Here is a 22347-nt window from a genome sequence, read left to right as displayed (position 1 = left end):
GGGCATCCGCCGCTCCCAATATGCGCACGTCTTAATTGGAAATAATGTACTTGCATGCAGAAAAGATGCAATATGTCAACGGCTTGCTGCTATAGTTAATCAAATGTGCGTGTGTATTGGCATAACTTTGTTCAGTTGCAGCATCTTTTTTTTCCGCGCAAAAAAAAATAAATGCGCCATTGAGAAACCTTTAATAAATAAAAGCGGGAAGTGAAACAGTGAAATCATCTAATCATTGCATCTCTATTAACGATCTCAGTGCATTGTACTGTACAAAAGGCCTTTTCTACAAGCAAATTTTCAGCTGATTGCGACTCACGCTCTGCGCAGCCTTCAACTGCAGCTCGTGCTGTATTCAACAGACGCACGTCACTTTATAACTATAGCGACCATTTTTCAACTGAACTAAATTTATTTTGATGTTTTGGTCACTCTATTTGGAAGGCTGGAACAAATTACCTCAGGGGCCGCCAATTGAACGGCCCTGATTTAAAGTATTGGCAACATGATAGAGCAGAGGGTAGCGTTGTTGCCTCACAGCAAGAAGGTCACTGGTTCGAGCCCCGGCTGGGTCAGTTAGCGTTTTTGAGTGGAGTTTGCATGTTCTCCCCGTGTTCGTGGGGTTACCTCCGGGTGCTCCGGTTTCCCCCACAAGTCCAAAGACATGCTCTATAGGTGAATTGAATAAACTAAATTGGCTGTAGTGTATGAGTGCGAATGCAAGAGTGTATGGGTGTTTCCCAGTTATGGGTTGCAGCTGGAAAGGTATCTGCTGCGTAAAACATATGCTGGATAAGTTGGTGGTTCATTCCTCTGTGGCGACCCCTGATTAATAAGGCAAATGAATGAATTTACAGATTTTAAGTTAAAAAATTATCAGTTTTTTTTTTTTTTTTTTTTTTGCTTTGTTCAATTTTCTTCAGCAGGCTTTACAAAAATGTATGAAGATTTATGAAATCCTTGGGCTATTGTGGCTGAGCTTGTGGCATCATATTGCAAAGCCTTGTTAATATGAGCAACATTTTCTTGTAATAGACAGTCAAGGGCTCCTCAGCACATGCACACACAGACACGCACACTCACTAATAACAAGCACTGTGAATGCATATGTGCTGTGCTGTGCTGTACGCACTGGTATTAAATTCCAAACACAGCATCTATTTAAATATATTTGTCATCCCAAGGCTGGTATTTTACATTGGCAGGAATGAATAATATATATTTTGTGAAAGAAATGTTTGGCTTTGTTCATAAAGCAAAACATGGCTACATTTTAGATAGTGAAGATATTAAAAATACATTTGTCTTGCTGGTTTAAAATGATTTATTATATAAATTGGTGTGTGTGTGTGTGTGTGTGTGTGTGTGTGTACATTTTTATGACATGTCAGGACACAGATGTGTATAATCGCATGGGTATTACACAGGTATTACAAGCCAATGGTGCATTATAAGGACATTGCTGATGTCCCTACTTCTCAAAAAAATGATGCAGAATGCGCTTTTTTCAGAAAGTGAAACTGCACACTTCGGGTGGCGCGGTGGCACGGTGGGTATCGCTGTCGCCTCACAGCAAGAAGGTAGCTGGTTCATTTCTGTTTTTTTAGTTTGCATGTTCTCCACATGTTCACGTGGGTTTCCTCTGGGTGCTTCGGTTTTAACCCACAAGTCTAAAGACATGCGCTATAGGTGAATTGGCTAAGCTAAATTGTCCTTAGGGTATGTGTGTGAATGAGAGTGTTTGGTGTTTCCCAGTGATGGGTTGCAGCTGGAAGGGCATCCTCTGTGTAAAACATATGCTGGATAATTTGGTGGTTCATTCCACTGTGGCGACCCCCGATTAATAAGGGACTTTAAAAAGAAAAGGGAAGTCAAAAAGAAAATGAATGACAGAAACTTTACACTTCTGTAAAGGTTGGGTTTAGGGATATAGGATATGGTATAAATACAGTTTGTACAGTATAAATACAATGGAAACCTATGGAATGTCCTCAATATTCACAAAAACAAACCTATGTGTGTGTGTGAGTGAACATTAACTACTAATCTGACTTAAAAAAACACTAAGAATAAGTGATAATAGTAAACGGTACTATATTTTAAATGAATACAATTCGTCACCTTAGAATTATAAGGTTCTATCTGACATTTTTGTCAAAATTGAGTTATTGACATATTTATATTAAACGAGAACTTATTTACATTTTGGGATGTTTTTTATAAGTTGATTACATTTTAAGACTTTTTATTTAAAAAAAAACAAATGTTACACACATACTGTTTGCTATGGAAAGCAAAAACTTTGAAGCTAAATATCTTAAAATCATTCACCTTAGAACCTCATAATTCCAAGGTGATGAATTATTTAGCTGACAAATGGGTAAAACATAGTTTGAAGGATGAGTATAAAGATTTAATATGTCAGTTAATAGAAATTTATGAATTAGACTTGTGTACTGTTGATGTCGCTCCAGGAATAAGGTTGAGAAAGAGTGTTTTAGGCTATGGCTTTGCAACCAGAGCCATTTAAAAAAAGAAAAAAAAGAAAAGAAAAAGCGTTTTTTTTTTGTTTTGCCTTCACATCCAGACTGAGACACATTTTTTCTGTGAAAACAGCTTTCTGAAGGCGATCTTCCACGAGGATAAATCTGGAAATCATGCTTACAAACTGTCATGTGGACTGTGAAAGCAGAGGTATCTGAAAACTATGACGAATATTTACATGTAGAAACGTGGCACTGACAGACATCCATGTTTGTATCAGACAACATTAGATTCATTAGATTTGCTACATTTTTTAAGTTAGTTGTTGCAACCAATTTATTTGAACTGAATTTAAAACAACAAATTAAGTTGAACATTACTAAGTTTAAGTGCCAGTTGTGTGATATTTACTTTCTGTGTTGCTAAAGATATATGGTATTTTGTGCAATCTACATGTACATATCACAGTTCTGTAAAAGAAAAGGGCAATTATGTGGAACCAATATCAGTTATTAAAAATAATGAATAATAAAAATAGCCTTCAGTAAGGCAGCTTCATAAGTTTTAACATTCAAGCAACTTTCTTATAATATGAATTTTAGAATATATAAAATATTGAGCACATACTGTGTGTGTGTGAGTGTGTGTGTGTGTGTGTGTGTGTGTGTGTGTGTGTGTGTGTGTGTGTGTCTATACATATATAAACATACAGTATGTATTCTGTATGTATTCATTTTCTTTTCGACTTAGTCTCTTTATTACTCAGGGGTTGCCACAGCGGAATGAACCGACAACTTATCCAGAATATGTTTTAAGCAGCAGATGCCCGATTCCCGCTGCAACCCATCACTGGGAACAGCCATAAACACTCATTCACACACATACACTACGTACAATTTTTTCCTTACCCAATTCACCTATAGAGTCTTTGGACTTGTGGGGGAAACAGGAGCATGCCAACTGACCCAGCCGAGGCTCTAACCAGGGACCTACTGTGAGGCGACATCACTAGCCACTGTGCCGCCAAACTGCCTATGTTACATATATGCAAGATACATGTTTGTGCAATCTTTACAGCACATTTCAGTAAAAAATTGCAATTACCAGGAACCAGTATGAGTTATTAAAAATAAATAATAATAAAAATAGCCTTCAGAAAGACAGTTTTAGAATTTTTAACATCTAGCAGTTGTTTCCATTCACCTCTTTAACGAAAACACGTTTACTGAAAAAACTTCTTGATGTACAACAACAACCACCTTTGCATTAACGTGACTAGATAACTGGACTAACCAGCAGATTGACACTCCACACAATAACACAAATGTTCTTTTAATCATTGTGAACGAGCCGATCCAAAGTCTGTCATCAACGTGATTTGCTCTAATTACCTCAGAGAACTCTCTCACACGATTGCATTACCAAACATCACAACACAATAAAACCCAGCGTTATGTTTATTGCACTGTAATATGTTATTATAATTTAAACAAGACCCACCGTGGCTTCTCCTATTCTAACAACTTGCAGTTTTCCAAGTGAAACTTAACGCCAGTTTATCAGTACACTGTATTCTTCAGCTTGCAGCAAGGAAACTGTTTTATTTGCAAATGTTTAAATGTGCTTTATGTAAATTTGTGACTTTTCAAATGCATACAAATATCCTGATATGTTGCCGATATTTTAAAAACATGTTAAGGGACATACAGTGGATCCAGAAAGCATTCATAGCGCTTTACTTTTGCAACATTATAAGTTACAGCCTTATTTCAAAATGGATTAAATTCACTTATTTCCACAACATTCTACACAATACCCCATAATAACGATGTGAAAAAAAGAGTTTTTGAAATTGTTGCAAATATATAAAAAATAAAAAACCCTGATAAATCACATGTGCAGAAGTATTCACAGTCTTTGTCGTGAAGCTTTAAATTGTTCATTCTTGAGATGTTTCTTGAGATGTTCACCTGTGGTAAATTTAGTTGATTGTACATGATTTGGAAAGGCATACACCTGTCTATATAAGGTCCCAGGGTTGACAGTGCATGTCAAAGCACAAACCAAGCTTAAAGACAAAGGAATTGTCTGTAGGCTTCCTTGACAAGATTGTCTTGAGGCACAAGGCTGGAAAAGGTTACAAAGTTCCAATGAGCACAGTGGTCTCCATCATCCGTAAGTGGAAGATGTTTGGAACTACCAGGACTTTCCCTAGAGCTGGCCGGCCATCTAAGCTGACTGATTAGGGGAGAGGAGCCTTAATCAGGGAGGTGATCGATAACCCAATGTTCACTCTCTCTGAGCTCCAGCGTTCTTCTGTGGAAAAAGGAGAACCTTACAGAAGGACAACCATCTATGCAGCAACCCACCAATCAGATCAGGCTTGTAAGGTAGAGTGGCCAGATGGAAGACACTCCCAGCCTGGAATTTGCCAAAAGGCATCTGAAGGACTCTCAGACCATAAGAAACAAAATTCTCTGCTCTGATGATACTAAAATTGAACTCTTTGGAGTGAATGCCAGGCGTTACGTTTAGAGAAAACCAGGCAACGCTCATCACCAGGCCTACGGTGAAACATGGTGGTGGCAGCATCATGCTTAGGGGATGTTCTTTCAGCAGAAAAATAGTCAGGATAGAGGGAAAGATGAATGCAGCAATGTACAGAGACATCCTGAATGAAAACCTGCTTCAGAGTGCTTCTAGTGACGGTTCATCTTTCAGCAGGACAATGATCAATATCAATGAAGTGGCTTCACAACAGCTCACTGAATGTCCTTGAGTGGCCCTGCCAGAGCCCAGACCTAAATCCTATTGAACATCTCTGAAGAGATCTGATAATGGCTGTACACCGTCGCTTCCCATCCAACCTGATAGAGTTTGAGAGGTACTGAAAACAGGAATGGGCAAAATTCCCAAAAACAGGAGTGCCAAGCTTGTGGCATCATATTCAAAATGACTCGAGGCTGTAATTGTTGCCAAAGGAGCATCAACAAAATAGCTGTGAATACTTCTGTGCATGTGATTTTTCAGGTTTTTTAATTTGAATAAATTTGTAAAAATTGCAAAAAATGTTTTTCACATTGTCATTATGGGATATTGTGTGTAGAATTATGGGGAAATAAATGAATTTAATCAATTTTAGAATAAGGCTGTAACATACAAAAGTGTGGAAAAAGTAAAACACTATGAATACTTTCTGGATGCACTGTATCTTTATCTGAGAAACAATGCTAAAGTCAGTTATTCTCTTTTAAAGATCTACATTCAGCGTAGGAATCTCTGTCTTTGTTGTAGTCTCTACAACCAGCCCACTGCAAGTTTACAAATTATATTTCAGCTCCTCGGGTTGCCTTGCTAGAAAACTGCACATTTTATTTCAGTCATGACAGCTGTGACAATATTTGTAGGCGTAGCTGAAAATGCAACCTCTAGAGGACAGTAGCAACCTCCAAAATGAGACGCAAATTCAGTTAAAGTAATACATATGATGTGTTTTTTGATTTGTAAATATCCATTCATTCATTTGCCTTCAACTTAGTCCTTTATTTATCAGGGGTCGCCACAGTATAATGAACTGGCAACTATACTGGCAAATGTTTTATGCTGCGGATGCCCTTCCAGCTGCAACCCAGTACTGGGAAACACCCATACACATGCACATTCTCACACACACTCATACACTGCAGCAAATTTAGTTCATCCAATTTAATAACAAATGTCTTAATAATAAATGTCTTTGGACTTTGGGGGAAACCGAAGCACCCGGAGGTGACAGTGCTAACCACTGAGCTGCCCGATTAGTAAATATTACAAACAAACATACATTTTTAGCTGAGCAGCTTACAGTGTAATGATGTTCAAACCATAATAATAAATAAATCACGCTATTCATGCGAAAATAGATGCGTGAACATTTTGAGTTCACTTTTCATTCACACGTCAAATTCGCTTCATTCGTGCATCAAATTCATTTCACAATACATGTGGATTCGCTTCATGGGTGGGGCTTCTATCTGACTCTAGATAACTCTAGCTTCATTGTTAATGTCTAACAAGGATTTTATTGAGATAGCAGCTGTGCTTTATGTGCTTTAGGATCACTGGAAAATAGCGTAGATTTCTTCGATGTTGTGTCTGAGTCCACTAGATCCTGATTTCAGAGGTGCACCTACTGTAGCTCTCGGAGTTCATTAACTCCTCCAGAAACTGTATCTAGATGATGGAAGCTTTCAGCGGTGCTTCCAACTTCCAATTTTTCCCTTGGGACACCAACAACAGGCAATACATCATAATCATGCCCCTACAAGAGCAAGCTCCTGATTGGTTAACATGGCGCGAATGTATGCTGACATTCAGATTGTCCAACTTAAGTGATCTAACATGCAAAACAAGGAACTCGGATCATGTCATTCGCTTGAATCGCATCATTGGCGACACCTCATTCACGCGAAATATGCCGCAGGATGTCTATTCAAGTCTTTGCATTGACTTAATATGTAAATCACTCACAATATTTAGCTTCATTCGGGTCTGGTGTGAATGCAGCATGAGACTCTATCAATCTGTGTTTGCCTAGAGTTATCCTTGTATGAATTTTTGAATTTGAACGGCAAAATCTAGTTCAACCACTTAGTGTCAATCCTACATACTACACCTTAACTGCAATAGGGCAACACTTTGAATGGACAAGAAATGTTTAAGCTGGTATTACCATGTAAATGCATTTCTTCAGATGTGTTTAGATTTCATTCAGACCCTTCAGTTACATGCAGAGTATTATTGAATGCAAAAACCCACTTTATGTGGTTCACACGCAAGCAAACTACAGTTTTACTCAATTTTAAGTGTTGTTTGGGACAAAAAAGTTTGAAAGGATTCAACCACAATAAAGTGTACTACTGAAGTGATGCAATTTAATGAATTTTTGAGTGGATTTAAACTAGGAAATAGAGGAAAGTAGGCTACACGGTTAATGATTTTAGTCAATTATGCAGTATTTAACTGTAGTATAAACTGTATTTAACAGTTATGCGTTATGTTACTGTATTTTAAAGTTGCTTTGCGACTATAGTTTACAGTGAAGATATACATAAACTAAACATATACATACAATTATTTAAATACATATACACTAAGATAAATGATGCTGTAAATGTAAATACAGTACTTTTGCTGTAATTGATTTACTGGAGATTCTACAAAAAATTGTTAAAAGTGTAGCTCAAAATATTTTATCTGTATTTAGCTTTTGCACTGTATTCAGCATTGTTCACTTGTGATTGGATTGATGTAATGCTAGTTTAAGCCAATTAAGTTTAAATGGACACAAAGATCAACTCCCTCCCAAAAAGACCCCTCATCCAAAACTACAATACTGCAGAAGCTTTCAAACTACTGATCTGTACAAACACACACCAGATTTGATCTTTGGGTCTCCAGCTGATGCATTTATGTGACTTTGGGCACAATCTCTTTCTATTCTCGCTCAAATACACACAGGCGGCTCACACACATCACAGCGCGACACTCTCATTGGCATACGTTCCCTGAAGCGAATCCTGTTGACAGATCTCACAGAGCTAATCCTTTATCGGAACAGTGATTCCCCAATGCTAGAAAACCTCAAAATCCTCGGAGGACTGAAAACAATAAATAAATCAAACTTTATACACTGAAGATTAAAAAATGTATCACACCAAGCACGATTTTTGGGGGGAAATATCATACTGAGAACAAAAACCTGGATGTGATTTATTGTTTCAGACCTGTATGGCTTTTTTAATGCACTTTTCCACGTAATTACTATGAATGAAGTCTGAAGCTTTTAAACTTTTGGATACAAAAGCAATAAAAAAGCTGTAAAGTGGTCCATAACTGTGCACGACACTGTAAAAAGTGAAAACCTAAAAAAATTACTTTGACTTGTTGTAATTAAATTAAGTTTGAAAACTTAATTTATGATAGTTTTCAGTAATTAATTAGTTCTTTGAGGTGTAACAAGTTTTAGCTAATCCAGTGTTGTTTTATTCAGTGTATTACTAAGTCAAACAACAGGTTTGTTTGAGCAACCATCATTAATGGTTTAGAAAATAACCCTGCAATAATTAAAATACAACTGTATTGCTGTTTTTGATCTTAAAAAGCCGAGTTGTTTTGACCCAAAGTTGAGTCAAATATGGATGAACCCAGAGCTGGATTCATTCATTTATTTTCTTTTCAGCTTAGTCTCTTTGTTAATCAGGGGTCGCCACCAACACTGGGTTAAAGGTGCAGTAGGTGATCTGCCAAAATGCTAACCGGTTAGCATAATATCTTTCAAACACTATCCCTCACCTTCCATCCAAATCCACGCCTCCTGATATCGTAAACATGCACTATAAGATGACCGAAACCAACTAGATCATGTGATTCGTCAGTTAGTTTATAGTACTTTATAACACTACAACTCTGAATGAAAAACTGTATTATATCTAGCAATTTTTAGTTGTGTAGCAAGCAAAACTTGTCATGACTCTCATCAGTCTCACTCATCATTCTCAATCTCTCACACATTTTGTCCTAAAACCACTACTGTATGCTCAGTGTTTGGCCGGCGGCTTGCAGGAATTACACTTATTACTTAGCCATACTTGCATGGTATTTCAGACTGAATAATCAGAGTAGCATGGTAAACAATGTAGGTGTCACCGACTCGGTCCCAGGAACTCCCCTCGCTGGCCAGCAGAGGCCACCATCTCCGGATTTTTAGCATTACGTCATCCATCTACACTGATTGCGCATACACCTGATTGGAATCTGGCTAATGACCCACGTACCTCTTATAAGCCGCACTCAAACACTCGTGCAGTGCGAAGTCTTGTTTAGCCCCGGCCAGCATTTCTGAGCGTTATCTCCAGCCTGATCTCCTGTGCACGACTCCAGCCTGTCTCTTACCCTGCTTCGCCTTCTGCCTGCCCACGACCAACGCTTGTTACACGGACCCTGACTCTCTCTCTGCCTGCCCACGAACCACGCCTGTTATACGGACTCTCATCCTCGCTGCCTGCCCTTGACCCAAGCCTACTTAACGGATCCTGATTCTCGCTCTCTCCCTTCTACTCATGCCTGGTAACCCACTCTGTGTCTGTTCATCATCAGTCTTGATACCCATACTACTACTGTGGATGTGTGTGTGCACTCCGGTGCATATTGTGTGTTTGAGTGAAGTTGTGATTAATAAATACTGCATAATGGATCCCTCCCTGTCAGTCTCCTCGTTACAGTAGGGAGCGTGTCACAGGTTATCACTGTTCAAAAAGGAACTAATGTGAATACACTGTAAAAACAATCCGTTATTTTACAGTTTATTTCCGGCAAAACTGTAAAATAACACCTGTTAAATTACAGAAATGTACCGGAAAATAACGGATATTAAAATTACAGGAACTTTCTTAAATTTAAAATTCTGGTAAATTTCTGTAATTTAATGGACGTTATTTTACGTTTTTTTTTCTGGCAACCCAGAAGCAGTACAGTATATAAAACCAACTTCATCTCAGTAAAGCAGGCTAGGCGGAATAGCGCTATATACTTATGCTTTGCAGTTAGTAGGCTTAGAAGGCTGTTATCATGATTAATCAGCTATACTAATTGAGAAGACCCAAGATCCAGATCGGTTTTTACATTACTGTGACGGTTGGGTTTAGGGTTGTGTTGAACGTTATTAACACACAATTAATGTTGAATTTAATTAACAATATAAATAATTTTCATGTTTAATCAGCTATACTAATAGAGAAAACTCCAGATTCAGATCTGCTTTTACAGTACTGTGATGGTTGGGTTAAGGGTTAGGGTAGGGGTAGATGTTAATGAAACACAATAATGGGAAATGTAATAAATAATATGAATAATTCTCTTTAACTTCCGGTTGCAGCATATGATAGATGCAGAAGGTCCCTAGTGGCCCATATCTATTAGCTGATAACCACTGATAATGGCCGTTCAATCGAGTGCTAACATTCGAATACATTGTTCTTAACCAGGTGGACCACGCAACATTTTTTGATGCTTGAGCTTTCAAACCCTTGTTGGTGTCTTATTGTATTGTTCAGGTGTCTTATATTCCAGCAGAACCATCGACAAACTGGTTTGACCAGCAAAGGACAATCAGCAAACTAGAAAGTAGTAAAATTCAAGATATTAGAATGTATATTGTACATTGTTATTAATTATTATTATTTTATTTAAGTTATGTATTCATTTTGACCTTTTAAACCATTTATTTGATTCCTGACGTTTCAATATTTCAGATTAAGTTTGTATTGTTTTCTTTATATTTTGTTCTGAAGTTCAAACAAAACTCAGTAAATAAATTTTGAAAGAAAAAGTGTCAGTCCATGTTAATTGCATTCAAAAAAAAAAGAGCACAGGAAAAATGCAATTCAGGTTTGTCATCATAAGCCAAATTTAATATAGAATGAATCTTTATTTTATGTTAAACCACCCCTTTAAGAGGAAAAAAAAAACTACAACATGATGAAATTAGACATGAGCATCCCATGAGCTCCTTTGGTCATTGAAAAAAAAAAAAATAGCTGAAAACAAAACTGGCAGCATCCGTGTAAAATATCAGCCTGGCCATGATGGATTGGAGGCGCCTTCCAAGAGGAATGAAATATCACAATTTCTTCCCTTTTTCTCTGGCTTTCTCTTTCTCACTCAGCCTGATCTCTTCCCCTTACTTTGTCCAGCCATTTTCAATTCAGCACACAGAGCCCAGAAGCAGGCTTTTCATTAAGAGCCTGTTTTCAAGTGGCAAGCTGAAGCCAGATCCATATTTCATTACAACTCCTATGTCTCTCTTTCTCTCTCACACACATACACATACACACATATTGTTGCATCACACAGCAACCCACAAACTCCTGACTTTAAATTGAATTCAGAGAAACAATGTGTTGCTCCATTTTTACTGTACAGCTGTGGCTAAATACAGTTGTCACAATTTTCAGAGCGATTCATCTCATTCCGTACACATACAGTTTGCTACTTCAGTTTTTTTTCTCTTTTAAATAATTGACAAACACTTTATAAACTTCAAGTATTCAATATCAACTTATATTAGATTTGCATGTTTGTTAATGGAGTGCTAAATATTTTGTTGTTGTTGTTTGTTTGGAAATTTCAAGTATTTAAAGTCCCCTTGAAATCAAAACCAACCATATTGATTTAGTTAGCTCACATTGCTAGTTTTGTGCTGAACAATTTATCTGTGCACGTCATTACAAAAAATAAAATGTTGTTTGGCCTTTTAATCTTTAATTGAAATTTGAAAAGGCACTTTCGGATTTAATTTCAGTTATATTCTCAAATTACGTTTGTCTGAGGTATTGGGCGTGACTAATATACTTAACCACGCCCCTCCAATTGTGAGTTTTGACAACAAACTGAAATGGTGTGCAGGAGGTGTCTTTTCAGTTGTAATAACTCTTCTAAAACCCAATTCCCTGATCTTTCTGAATGAAATGCTTACTTTACTACATCCAATCAGCTTGCATTGTAAAAAACAAGCCACACCTACTGTTTTCTCATTTAATATTTTGTTTCTCTAGGAACTGCATCACAATACAAAAGAAAGGTGGTCGCAGCTTCCAGTTTACATGGACAATAAAATCTATTTAAGCTTCAAATGCTTGCTAATAGAATGTTACAGTATTTGGACACTGACAACTTTCCTAAAACGCATCAGATGATTATAAATTGTTAATATCTAGATTCAAAGTTCTCAACAGATGGCCTGTGGGCCGCATCCGGCCCATTGCTCTTTAAAATGTGGCCCACAGCAGCGCAGACTGATCAGTTCTCATGTTGCTGCATATAGTGCAGCATATAGTGAAGCACAATCAGTTCATGCATTCCTCTTGAACCGTCCCGGTACGATGTTCACGCGCCCTTATGACAAATACAGTATACATTCACAAATAACGTGTTTTTCTGTCAAAAAAAAAAAAAACTGCGACACAGCAGCACTCACAAGTGGTTCGGCTATTTTAATGGTATCATGTCAACTTGCTACACGTAAACAGAAACGCACAACACTAGTCCCATATCCGAGTTCTTCTGATTGGTCCACTTCTTTGAAACTGACAATATGTGACAAATAAGTGCTGCTGTGGGTGAAAGTTGAAATCGTTTTATCTTCTCACAGCTTTTAAACATGCAGTGCTGCCAAACACTTGAGTGTATAACAGTCACATGTGTCCGTAAACAATGGAAATATGAGATATTCTCTCATCATGTGAGCTCATAAGTCAGTCTGTGAGTGTTCACTGCACACATAATATTGCCTAACTGGATCTGCTGCATGGATGGACACAGTGCTGCATATTCAGTGATAGAGATTTCAGTTTAAAGCTTACTGAATCTAAAAGTATATATATATATATATATATATATATATATATAATTGTTGTTTTTCTGTTGTTTTAGGAGAGGACTGAGATTCATTTATAAACTATGAATTCCTAATTATTTACTTGATTGCAACATTTTATTTTCAATTATTGTGTTTAATTTGTATCACAAGAAGCTCTTCAGCTCTGTAGTTAAAACACTTCTGCCTGTTTAAAATAAACAGAAATGGCAAGTACTGGAGATTTGTTATAGTGGGGTTTGCCTTTAGGCAAATTCCACTTTTGTTAATATTCCTGCAGTACCGTATCAGTACCAAACCACAATGCCAATACCGAGACACATAACGACCCATGACTACAGTGTATAAATGACCCTCTGTATCTCATGTGGCTGATATTTGGCCCTCAAGGCCACCAAAGTTGAGAACCTCTGATCTAGATCAGGGATTCTCAACCGGTGGGGCCATAAGTGGGTCTCAGCGGTCCTGCAGTTGGGCTGCGAGAAAGCTTGAAATAAACTTAAATATTACACTATAATTGTTTAAATTTCATTATTAATATGTCATAATAAAATAATAGTAGTAATGGCATTTCCAGTTTTCTATGATTGAACGGGCTAATTCGGACAGTACAAAAACAGCCTCGCTATTAATTACAAACATAATTGTGGCTAAATTTCCAATTGCTGGGCGTCAACTAGGACTACGTTCTAAGTTGTATAAAGCAAACAGTCAGGCAAATGTAAATGTAACGATTACTAGAGTTATAATATCCAGCTCGCGCGTGCCTCACGTCTGCGACTCGTACTGTATCAGAGTCGCACAAGTCCATTGATTCACAATCTATGTGTGCTCTCTTTGTGTGAACACTTTCAAATATCCTCATAATTGTCCAAATGAATGCCTGCGAGTGTTTTATAACATAAGCGCGTCCAAACAGGAGGATCTAGGACTCTGTGGTGTTTCAGTAGTGAACAGCTGTTCACTGTTCCTGTCAGCGAACTCCAATAATGTACTACAAACCAACCGCCATCAGATCGATGTGTTTCAACAGATTTAGAGTGTTTTTACTGTATTTTACATTTAGGGTCAGGTTTAGGTTGTTTATTTTAATGGATATAGATTAATAGATGAATAGAAGTCCGTCTAATTCAAAGCAGCAGCAGTTTTTTTTTTGCCATCTCCTGTAGTCTTGTCAGGTTTCTTTACTAAAGAAAAAGGTCCAGATGAAGGTTAAAGAAAAGGTCCAGATACTCTGCAGTTGTAAAGAATAACTGAAGTAAAGAATTCAGAAGCTTTGAACCTTTATGTGCATTTTTTATAATATACAATTTATTCAAATAAATAAATAAACAAACACATATACATACACATATATATATATATATATATATATATATATATATATATATATATATATATATATATATATATATATATATATATTTATATATATATATATATATATATATATTTATATATATATATATATATATATATATATATATATATATATATAAATATATACAGTATACACACACACACACACACACACGCACACACACACATACATACATACATACATATATATACATACACATATATATATATATATATATATATGCATATATATATGTGTATATATATATATATATATACATATATACATACATACATGTATGCATATGTGTTTGTTTATTTATTCATTTATTTGAATAAATTGTATATTATAAAAATAGCACATACACACACACACACACACACACAAACATATATATATATATATATATATATATATATATATATATATATATATATATATATATATATATATATATATATATATATATATATATATATATGTAGAAAAATAAGGAAATAATAGAAGGCAAAATAAATGTTTTGCTGATAAATAAAGCTTTAAAATAAGCATTTTCTCCAGACACCCAGTTTGGGTCTTCAAAAAACATTTTCGGAGAAAAAGGTGGGCCTTGAAGTGAAAAAGGTTAGGAACCCCTGATCTAGATGAACTGTTCCTTTAAACAACCATAAATAAAGCACAGCAACTTTGTCAACAGATGTTTGCTTGCTTAAAGTGACAAGACAACATAATGTTGCTCTCACGTGTACAGAACATTTAGCAGATGGTGATAGGACGCTTTTCAAACAATGTATGGAAAAAGCTGAATGATGAATTACAAGAAGTAAGAGTAAAATCTTAAGTTGGCATCAGAAATCACACTTACATGAACAACGTTGACATAATCATCATCAGACAGGGTTTCCAGCATTTCACTGACAGAGGTTCGGATGAGTTTAAGGGTCAGTCCAGACACACTTCCACTCCTGCAACACACACAAACACACACACACAATGCTGCATAAAGGGAGAGAAATGAAAATTCAGAAAACTACAACATAAAGAAGAGATTAACAACGTTCACAACCAAAAAAAGCGCATACACACAATACTCACGCATCAACAAGAATCAGCATGTCCTTGGGCGAAGCGGCACCTTGAACATACCTGGATACAAAGAAGAAAAAAACATTCTGGAGCACTTTCAAGGAGAATTTTAAACTGACAGAATAAAGAATAAAAGGCTTGAGAGAGAGAGAAAAAAAAACAAACGAATAGAAATTCAGAGCACACACACACACACACACACAGAGAGAGAAACACGTATTAGTACCAAGGTCGTCGGCGCACATCATACAGGTCGATTTTGCTGGGTGTTTTCCTGGCATCCATCCAAGGGGAAGCTAAACGGACAGAGACAGGATATGGAAATATGAGTGACCCCTGATCCCAAACTCCATTTGATTTGTCACATCTCTGTCGTGAGCACATCAGCGAGCATTGCTAGAAACCTTCTGGGGTAGGGGGATGTTTGGGGTTTATATTGACTGCCGAGAGCCGACATGCGGAAAGAAAGGCCCCAGTAGAATTTCACCTTCGATTTTGTCTCTTTACCCGAGAAAATAACCTGGTGCAAATGAGGGAGCTCATCACAGCTGAACATCTAACAAGACGTGTTTCTTCATAAATGGCATCCCACGTTCTGACATTTAGTGCAGCTGTAAGTGCCAGCAGACATTGTGATTTGGCTATAACAGAGTAATCGAGCAGTGCTCTGCCAGCTATAATGAATTGGGGTTTACAAGAACATCAATATTTTATAGCTGCGCGTGTGTCTATAAGGAGACAATCGATGCTTGGCAGCGCACATATTATTCTATTATAATGTCTAACTATTAGAGTCACATGCCGTTCCAAACCTGTATGACTTTTTTTTTTTTTTGTAATAAAAAAGTTTGACAATCTTCTCAATATCATGAGGAATGAAGTTGTTAAACTCTAAATCTAAATTTATTTGGTATATTTTACTAGAGTAGATTGTTGTACTGTAGATTGACAACTGATCTGTGCAAGACACAATATACTTAACCACACCCATTTAATTATAAGTTACACAAGTACATAAACATACAGAAATAAACGTCTCAGTAACTTCCAGCTCAAGAAGATTTTAAGGACCATATTATGATACTTTAAAGATTCTTAATTTTATGTTGGAGTTACCTACTGTACGTTTGCATCCAACTGAAATAATTTACTGTATATAAACTATCTGACAAGGTCTTGTCGTTGATCCCAGTTGTAAGAGCAACAGATATCGATATTGATCATTTGGAAAAGTGGCAGAAGATAGATTTTTCAATGAATCATTTGTTGAAAAATGATTTAGGGATACATTCAGTATGAAGGCATGCGAGAGATCTGCAGAGTGGATGGCAACATCAACAGCCTGAGGTATCAAGACAATTGTGCTGCCCATTACATTACAAACCACAGAAGAGGACAAGATAGCGCTCCTTCTCATACTTCAGCCTCCACATTAAAGTTTCTGAAAGTATTCTTTACTTTCAGGAACTTTGATATAGAAGCTGAAGGTCAAGGTGTTCCAGGACTGGCCAGCCCAGTCACCAGACATGAACATTATTAAGCATTTCTGGTGTAAGATGAAGGAGGAGGCATTGAAGATGAATGTTTAAACGATGGATCTGCGACAGAGAAACTACGGTTTTAGAGAAACACTCATTACTACATCGTTGGTATCCTAAATGATGCATCGTACTATGACAGTTCAACCACTAGTTTTGTCGTTGTTTAAGAAACACACCCCCGGTTGTGTGTCTTCAGGTGACTTTTTTGCATCTATTTTGAGTTCTTATTACATAAGATGACAGGACATATTTCCAAAATGCATCTATTCTCTTCTTCTATACAAAAGAATTAAAGTCATGCAGGTGTTTGGAGTTAATTTCACACATTTCAGATATGCAAAACTGAGAGAGCAAGGTTCAACTTTGGCTAATATACTATTTATATGCACGTTTTTAGTAAAAGTGTAGCAATTATGAATCTGAGAGTAATGAAAATGAATTGAGCACCTCATTACTTTTCTCCTCTGTCATCATTAAATCTCACAAGAATACAATAAGCCCTCTGCTGAGCCACTGAGATATTTGATATTATAATTTGTTATGAAAATTTGGTGTAATTTGAGCTGGGACTGCATGCTATGTTTACCAATTAGAGATAGCGGAGTCTAGCAGTGGAAGGGGGGTTGTCTGTGTGTTTGTGTGTGTGAAAGAGAGAGGTAGGGTTTGATTGGAATTTGCATTGAAATGTGTGAATGCTGAATTAAACAGAAAAAAAAACACACTTACCAGGGTAAAAGCGGGCTAATCCAGTAGCACTGCCAAACACTTGCCAGAGTAGCGTTGGATCTTCTTCTCGATTCTTCTTAAAGACATCCTCCAACGCCTCTGTCCAGTTCAGCTCATTCAGCACAATGGTGGCTGGAAACACAAATATGATGTATGATGTTTGATTAATTTAATTTTGATTCTTTAATGTCCTCAGTCTACATCCTAACAACCAGAACCATGGCAATCAACCAAGGGTGACCTTGCTTATGCATATCTTTTAATTAAGGCTGTTGATTTGATTATTTGACACATTAATTTACCTTAATTAGTTATGGGTAAACAATAAGGTGTTTAAATTCATTCATTCATCATCCTTTGGCTTAGTCGCTTATTTATCAGGGGTCACCACAGCAGAATGAACCGCCAACTATCCCAGCATATGTTTTACACAGCAGATGCCCTTCCAGCTGCAATCCAGTAATGGGAAACACCTATACACTCTCACATTCATACACACACTCATTTACTACGGCTAATTTAGTTCATTCAACAAACTGTAAGAGAAACCGGAGCACGTAGATGAAACCTACGCCAACATGGGGAGAACATGCAAACTCTACACATAAATGCCGACTGGCCCAGCCGGGACTCGAACTAGTAACCTTCTTGCTTTGAGGAGACAGTGCTAACTACTGAGCCACCGTTCCGCCTGTTCAAATTATTAATACCATGAATTAACTCGACATTGGACCGCATCACACATTTCAGACATTTGATTGGTTATTAACTTCATACAAGGCAACAACACTGTGCGATGGAGCTTGTTCATTCATACATTCATTTTCTTTTCAGCTTCGTCCCTTTATTAATTTGTGGTCACCACAGTGGAATGAACCACCAACTTATTCAGCATATGTATTATGCATCGGATGCCCTTCCAGCTGCAAATTATCACTGGGAAACACCCATACACTCTCATTCACACTCATACACTACAGACAATTTTAGCTTACCCATTTTATCTATAGCACATGTCTTTGGACTTGAGGAAACCCAAACATCGTCTATGAACCCAACCCTATTAAACATCAGTTTGTAAATATTTAAAAAAAAAAAAAAGGAAAAAAAATAAAAATAAAAATCACAGGAGGGCCGATAAATTTGATTTCAACTGTATAAATAACAAATATTGTTTTAATATTCATTTTTGTCAGTATTTCAATTCATACAGTCCATCTGGAAAGTATTGATAACGCTTCACTTTTTCTCTTTTTTTATGTCTTAGCCTTATTTCAAAATGGATTCAATTCATTTATTTTCTCAAAATTCTACACACAATACCAGATAATGACAATGTGAAAAAATATTTTTTGAAATTGTTGCAAATGTATTAAAAATGAAGAACCTGAAAAAAATCACATATACATCAGTATTCGCAGCCTTTGCCGTGAAGCTCTAAATTGAGCTCAGGTACATTCTGTTTCCACTGATCATTCTTAAGATGTAGACCTCAGAGACAGGATTGTCTCAAGGCACAAGGCTGGGGAAGGTTACAGAAAAATTTCTGCTGCTCTGAAAGTTCCAATGAGCACAGTGACCACCATCATCCATAAGTGCAGGATGTTTGGAACCACCAGGACTCTTCATAGAGCTGGCCGACCGCCAAAGCTGAGTGATCAGGAGAAAAAGGGCCTTAGTCAGGGATGTGATCAATGACCTGATGGTTACTCTGTCTGTTCTCCAGCATTCTTCTGTGGAGAGAGGAGAAACTTTTAGTAGGACAACCATCTGTGCAGACAGAAGCCACTCCACACATGGAATTTGCCAAAAGGCATCTGAAGGACTCTCAGACAATAAGAAACAAAATTCTCTGGTCAGATAAGACTAAAATTGATTTCATTGGAGTGAATGCCAGGGGTTACTTTTAGAGAAAACCAGGCACCGCTCATCACCAGGCTAATACCATCCCTACAATGAAGCATGGTGGTGGCAGCATCATGCTGTGGGGATGTTTTTCATCAGCAGGAACTGGAAGACTAGTCAGGATAGAGGGAAAGATGAATGCAGCAATGTACAGAGACATCCTGAATGAAAACCTGCTTCAGAGTGTTCTTGACCTCAGACTGGGGCGACGGTTCATCTTCCAGCAGGACAATGACCCAAAGTACACCGCTAAAATATCAATGGAGTGGCTTCACAACAACTCTGTGAATGTTCTTGAGTGGCCCAGCCAGAGCCCAGAGCTAAATCCTATTGAACATCTCTGGAGAGATCTAAAAATGGCTGTACACAGTTGCTTCCCATCCAACCTGATAGAGCTTAAGAGTTACTGCAAAGAAGAATGGGCAAAAAATTCCAAAGACATGTGTGCCAAGCTTGTGGCATCATATTCAAAAAGACTTGAGGCTGTAATTGCTGCAAAAGGAGCATCAAGAAAGTATTGAGCAAAAGCTGTGAATACTTCTGTACATGTGATTTTTCAGTTTTTTTTTTTTTTTTATAAATTTGCAAAAAAAAAATCACATTGTCATTATGGGGTATTGTGTGTAGAATTTTGAGGAAATAAATTAATTTAATCCATTTTGGAACATGGCTGTAACTTAAAAAAATGTGGAAAAAGTGAAGCGCTATGAATACTTTCCGGATGCACTGTAAGTATACTATAGGTCATGAAGCTTACAGTGACAGTCCAAAGAGAGTACATGAAGTAAGAGGAGGAGGAGGAGAGACACAGAGAGGTGTAATTTAGTCTCATCTCAACTGCTGTTAACAGAATAATTCTGCACTGTGCACAGAGGGCTCTCCATCTCCTCATCTGCAAACAAGCTGATTGACTTTATTACATCACCACTGAGGGAACCATGGAAACCTATAATCATCCTATCAAACCTTTTGCTTCTGAAAAGGCCGCGTGCAGATAGGCAGTCAGAAGTGCTAGTAGAGATATGCTAATCAGGCGAGAAAACAGCTCGCGTGTCAACAATTATTGTAATGAAGCATGAAAAATTCAGAGCTATAACAACCATAACTTTAGTTTTATTGGCTGGCATGCAGCAGAGGCATTAGGGCAGGGCTGAGGGAGGAGAAGAAGGGAAATGTGGAAAAGAGAGAGACATTATCTTGAGCATTTTCTCCCCCCAAAAAGAGACAAAAGACTGATCAATGACCTGAGAGAAACTGTAGCAAGAACAATAAATTGGTTACGTTGGAAAATACTGCACTTACAATATTGTGTGCAAATGCAGATATAATGGGGTTCACATTATTATTATAGTAGATTTATATTATATCTTTCTAACCTTCCATCCATCTTTCTGTTCGGCTAATCTGTCTACCTTTCTTTTTTGTCCATCTGTCTGTCTAGTTCTATCTATCTATCTATCTATCTATCTGTCCGTCCGTCCGTCCGTCCATCCATCTATTTATCTATCTATCTATCGCTCCGTCTGTCCATCCATCCATACGTCCGTCCATCCATCTTTGTCTCTGTACTGTTTGTCTACCTAATCACTATGTATCTACCCATCCAATTATGTCTATCCACATATCCGTGTAATGTGTGTTTATCTGTTTGTTTACCCATATATATATATCATCTATCCACCACCCGAAAATGTTTACAGTTGAAAAGAAATAATTTTTAATCTTGATATGTTTGATTTTTTTTTTTTTGTTTTCAGATATTTCCCAAGTGATGTTAAACTGACCAAAAAAAAAAAAAAAAAAGTACAGTATTTCACTTTTTTTTCTTTGGGACAAAGTCTTTCTATTTCTGGGTTTGGTTGGAATAAAAGCAGTCAGTTTTAAAATGTAATTTTAACATTTTTTTTTTTTAAATGTCAATTTTATTAGTCCACTTAAGATTTTGTTTCTTCTTTTTGATTGGCTACAGAACCGTTGAACAATTACTAGCCTAATTTACATTCTTGCGTAGTACCATAGATAAGCCTAGATTAAAAAAAATAAATAAAATAGTTAACAAACCAACCAAAAAACAACCTACCTACCTACCTACCTTTCCACTTTTTTTTTTCTTTTAGCTTTTTTTCTTTCCTGCCAGTGGTGGTGAAAACAATGAACTTAACAGTTTTGATGTCTTTCTCTGGATACAGCATTCCGGTGTAAAACATCTCAACGCTCTGAAGTATTGATCATTTCCTCAACCTCCTCTGATTACATCAATGCTTTCAGATGTGAAGGAGAGCACATTTGCCCGCACACGCTGTGAGTTGTCTCTCTTAATCATGGTTAAGTTTTTCTTGGTGTTGGCTGACTCCGGCAGGGGGGGGGGGTCACCCGCCATCTTCTCGCAACCCCTAAACGATGTACTACTTTATCCACGGAAATCCAATTTTCTCCCCGGCAAGAGCAGCAGATCTGTTTTATTTCTGTGCGTCTGTGTGTGTGTTTGTGGCAGTGGTTCCGGGCTATTTGTGGTCTCTGAGTGTTTGATAGAGGTTGATGTGTGCAAACTTTGCTTTTAGTGTCGCTGGAGAAAAGCCACTCGGTTCTTCTTAACGCCTTAAATAGACTCAACAACCTCTGGAATTAATGGACATATAGACACTCCTGTAATATTGGACATTTCTCACACATAACTGTGTATGAGTGGGTCTGGCCGCCAGCTTGATTCTACACACGTACTGTGTTTCCTTCTGGCGCAAGGTCAGGTCAGACCCAAGACCACTGCAATTATAGCTCTGCCCGTTTCTGTCACTTGGTTATTTTCTGTCTATCTCTCTCTCTCTCTCTCT

At 37.2% G+C, this 22347-nt stretch overlaps 1 protein-coding gene across 7 annotated transcripts in view; it reads right to left on the bottom strand.

Moving 5' to 3' along the window:
- The window catches only part of cacna2d1 (calcium voltage-gated channel auxiliary subunit alpha2delta 1), a 229478-nt gene that overhangs the window by 113618 nt on the left and 93513 nt on the right, over window positions 1-22347 (bottom strand). For all 7 annotated transcript variants that reach the window (XM_087292987.1, XM_087292985.1, XM_087292988.1 and 4 more), the window contains 4 exons: window positions 17612-17743; window positions 15571-15640; window positions 15354-15404; window positions 15124-15223 (listed from right to left, as the gene is read on the bottom strand). In XM_087292987.1, the coding sequence (XP_087149113.1) occupies window positions 15124-15223; window positions 15354-15404; window positions 15571-15640; window positions 17612-17743 (353 nt within the window). The remainder of the gene's footprint in view (window positions 1-15123; window positions 15224-15353; window positions 15405-15570; window positions 15641-17611; window positions 17744-22347) is intronic.

Source organism: Danio rerio, chromosome 18 (assembly GCF_052040795.2).
Source record: "Danio rerio strain M-AB ecotype USA chromosome 18, GRCz13ab, whole genome shotgun sequence".
In the NCBI taxonomy this organism is placed as follows: Eukaryota; Metazoa; Chordata; class Actinopteri; order Cypriniformes; family Danionidae; genus Danio; species Danio rerio.
The sequence above is the reverse complement of the archived record's forward strand: the minus strand, read 5'-3'. Positions and strand labels throughout refer to the sequence as shown.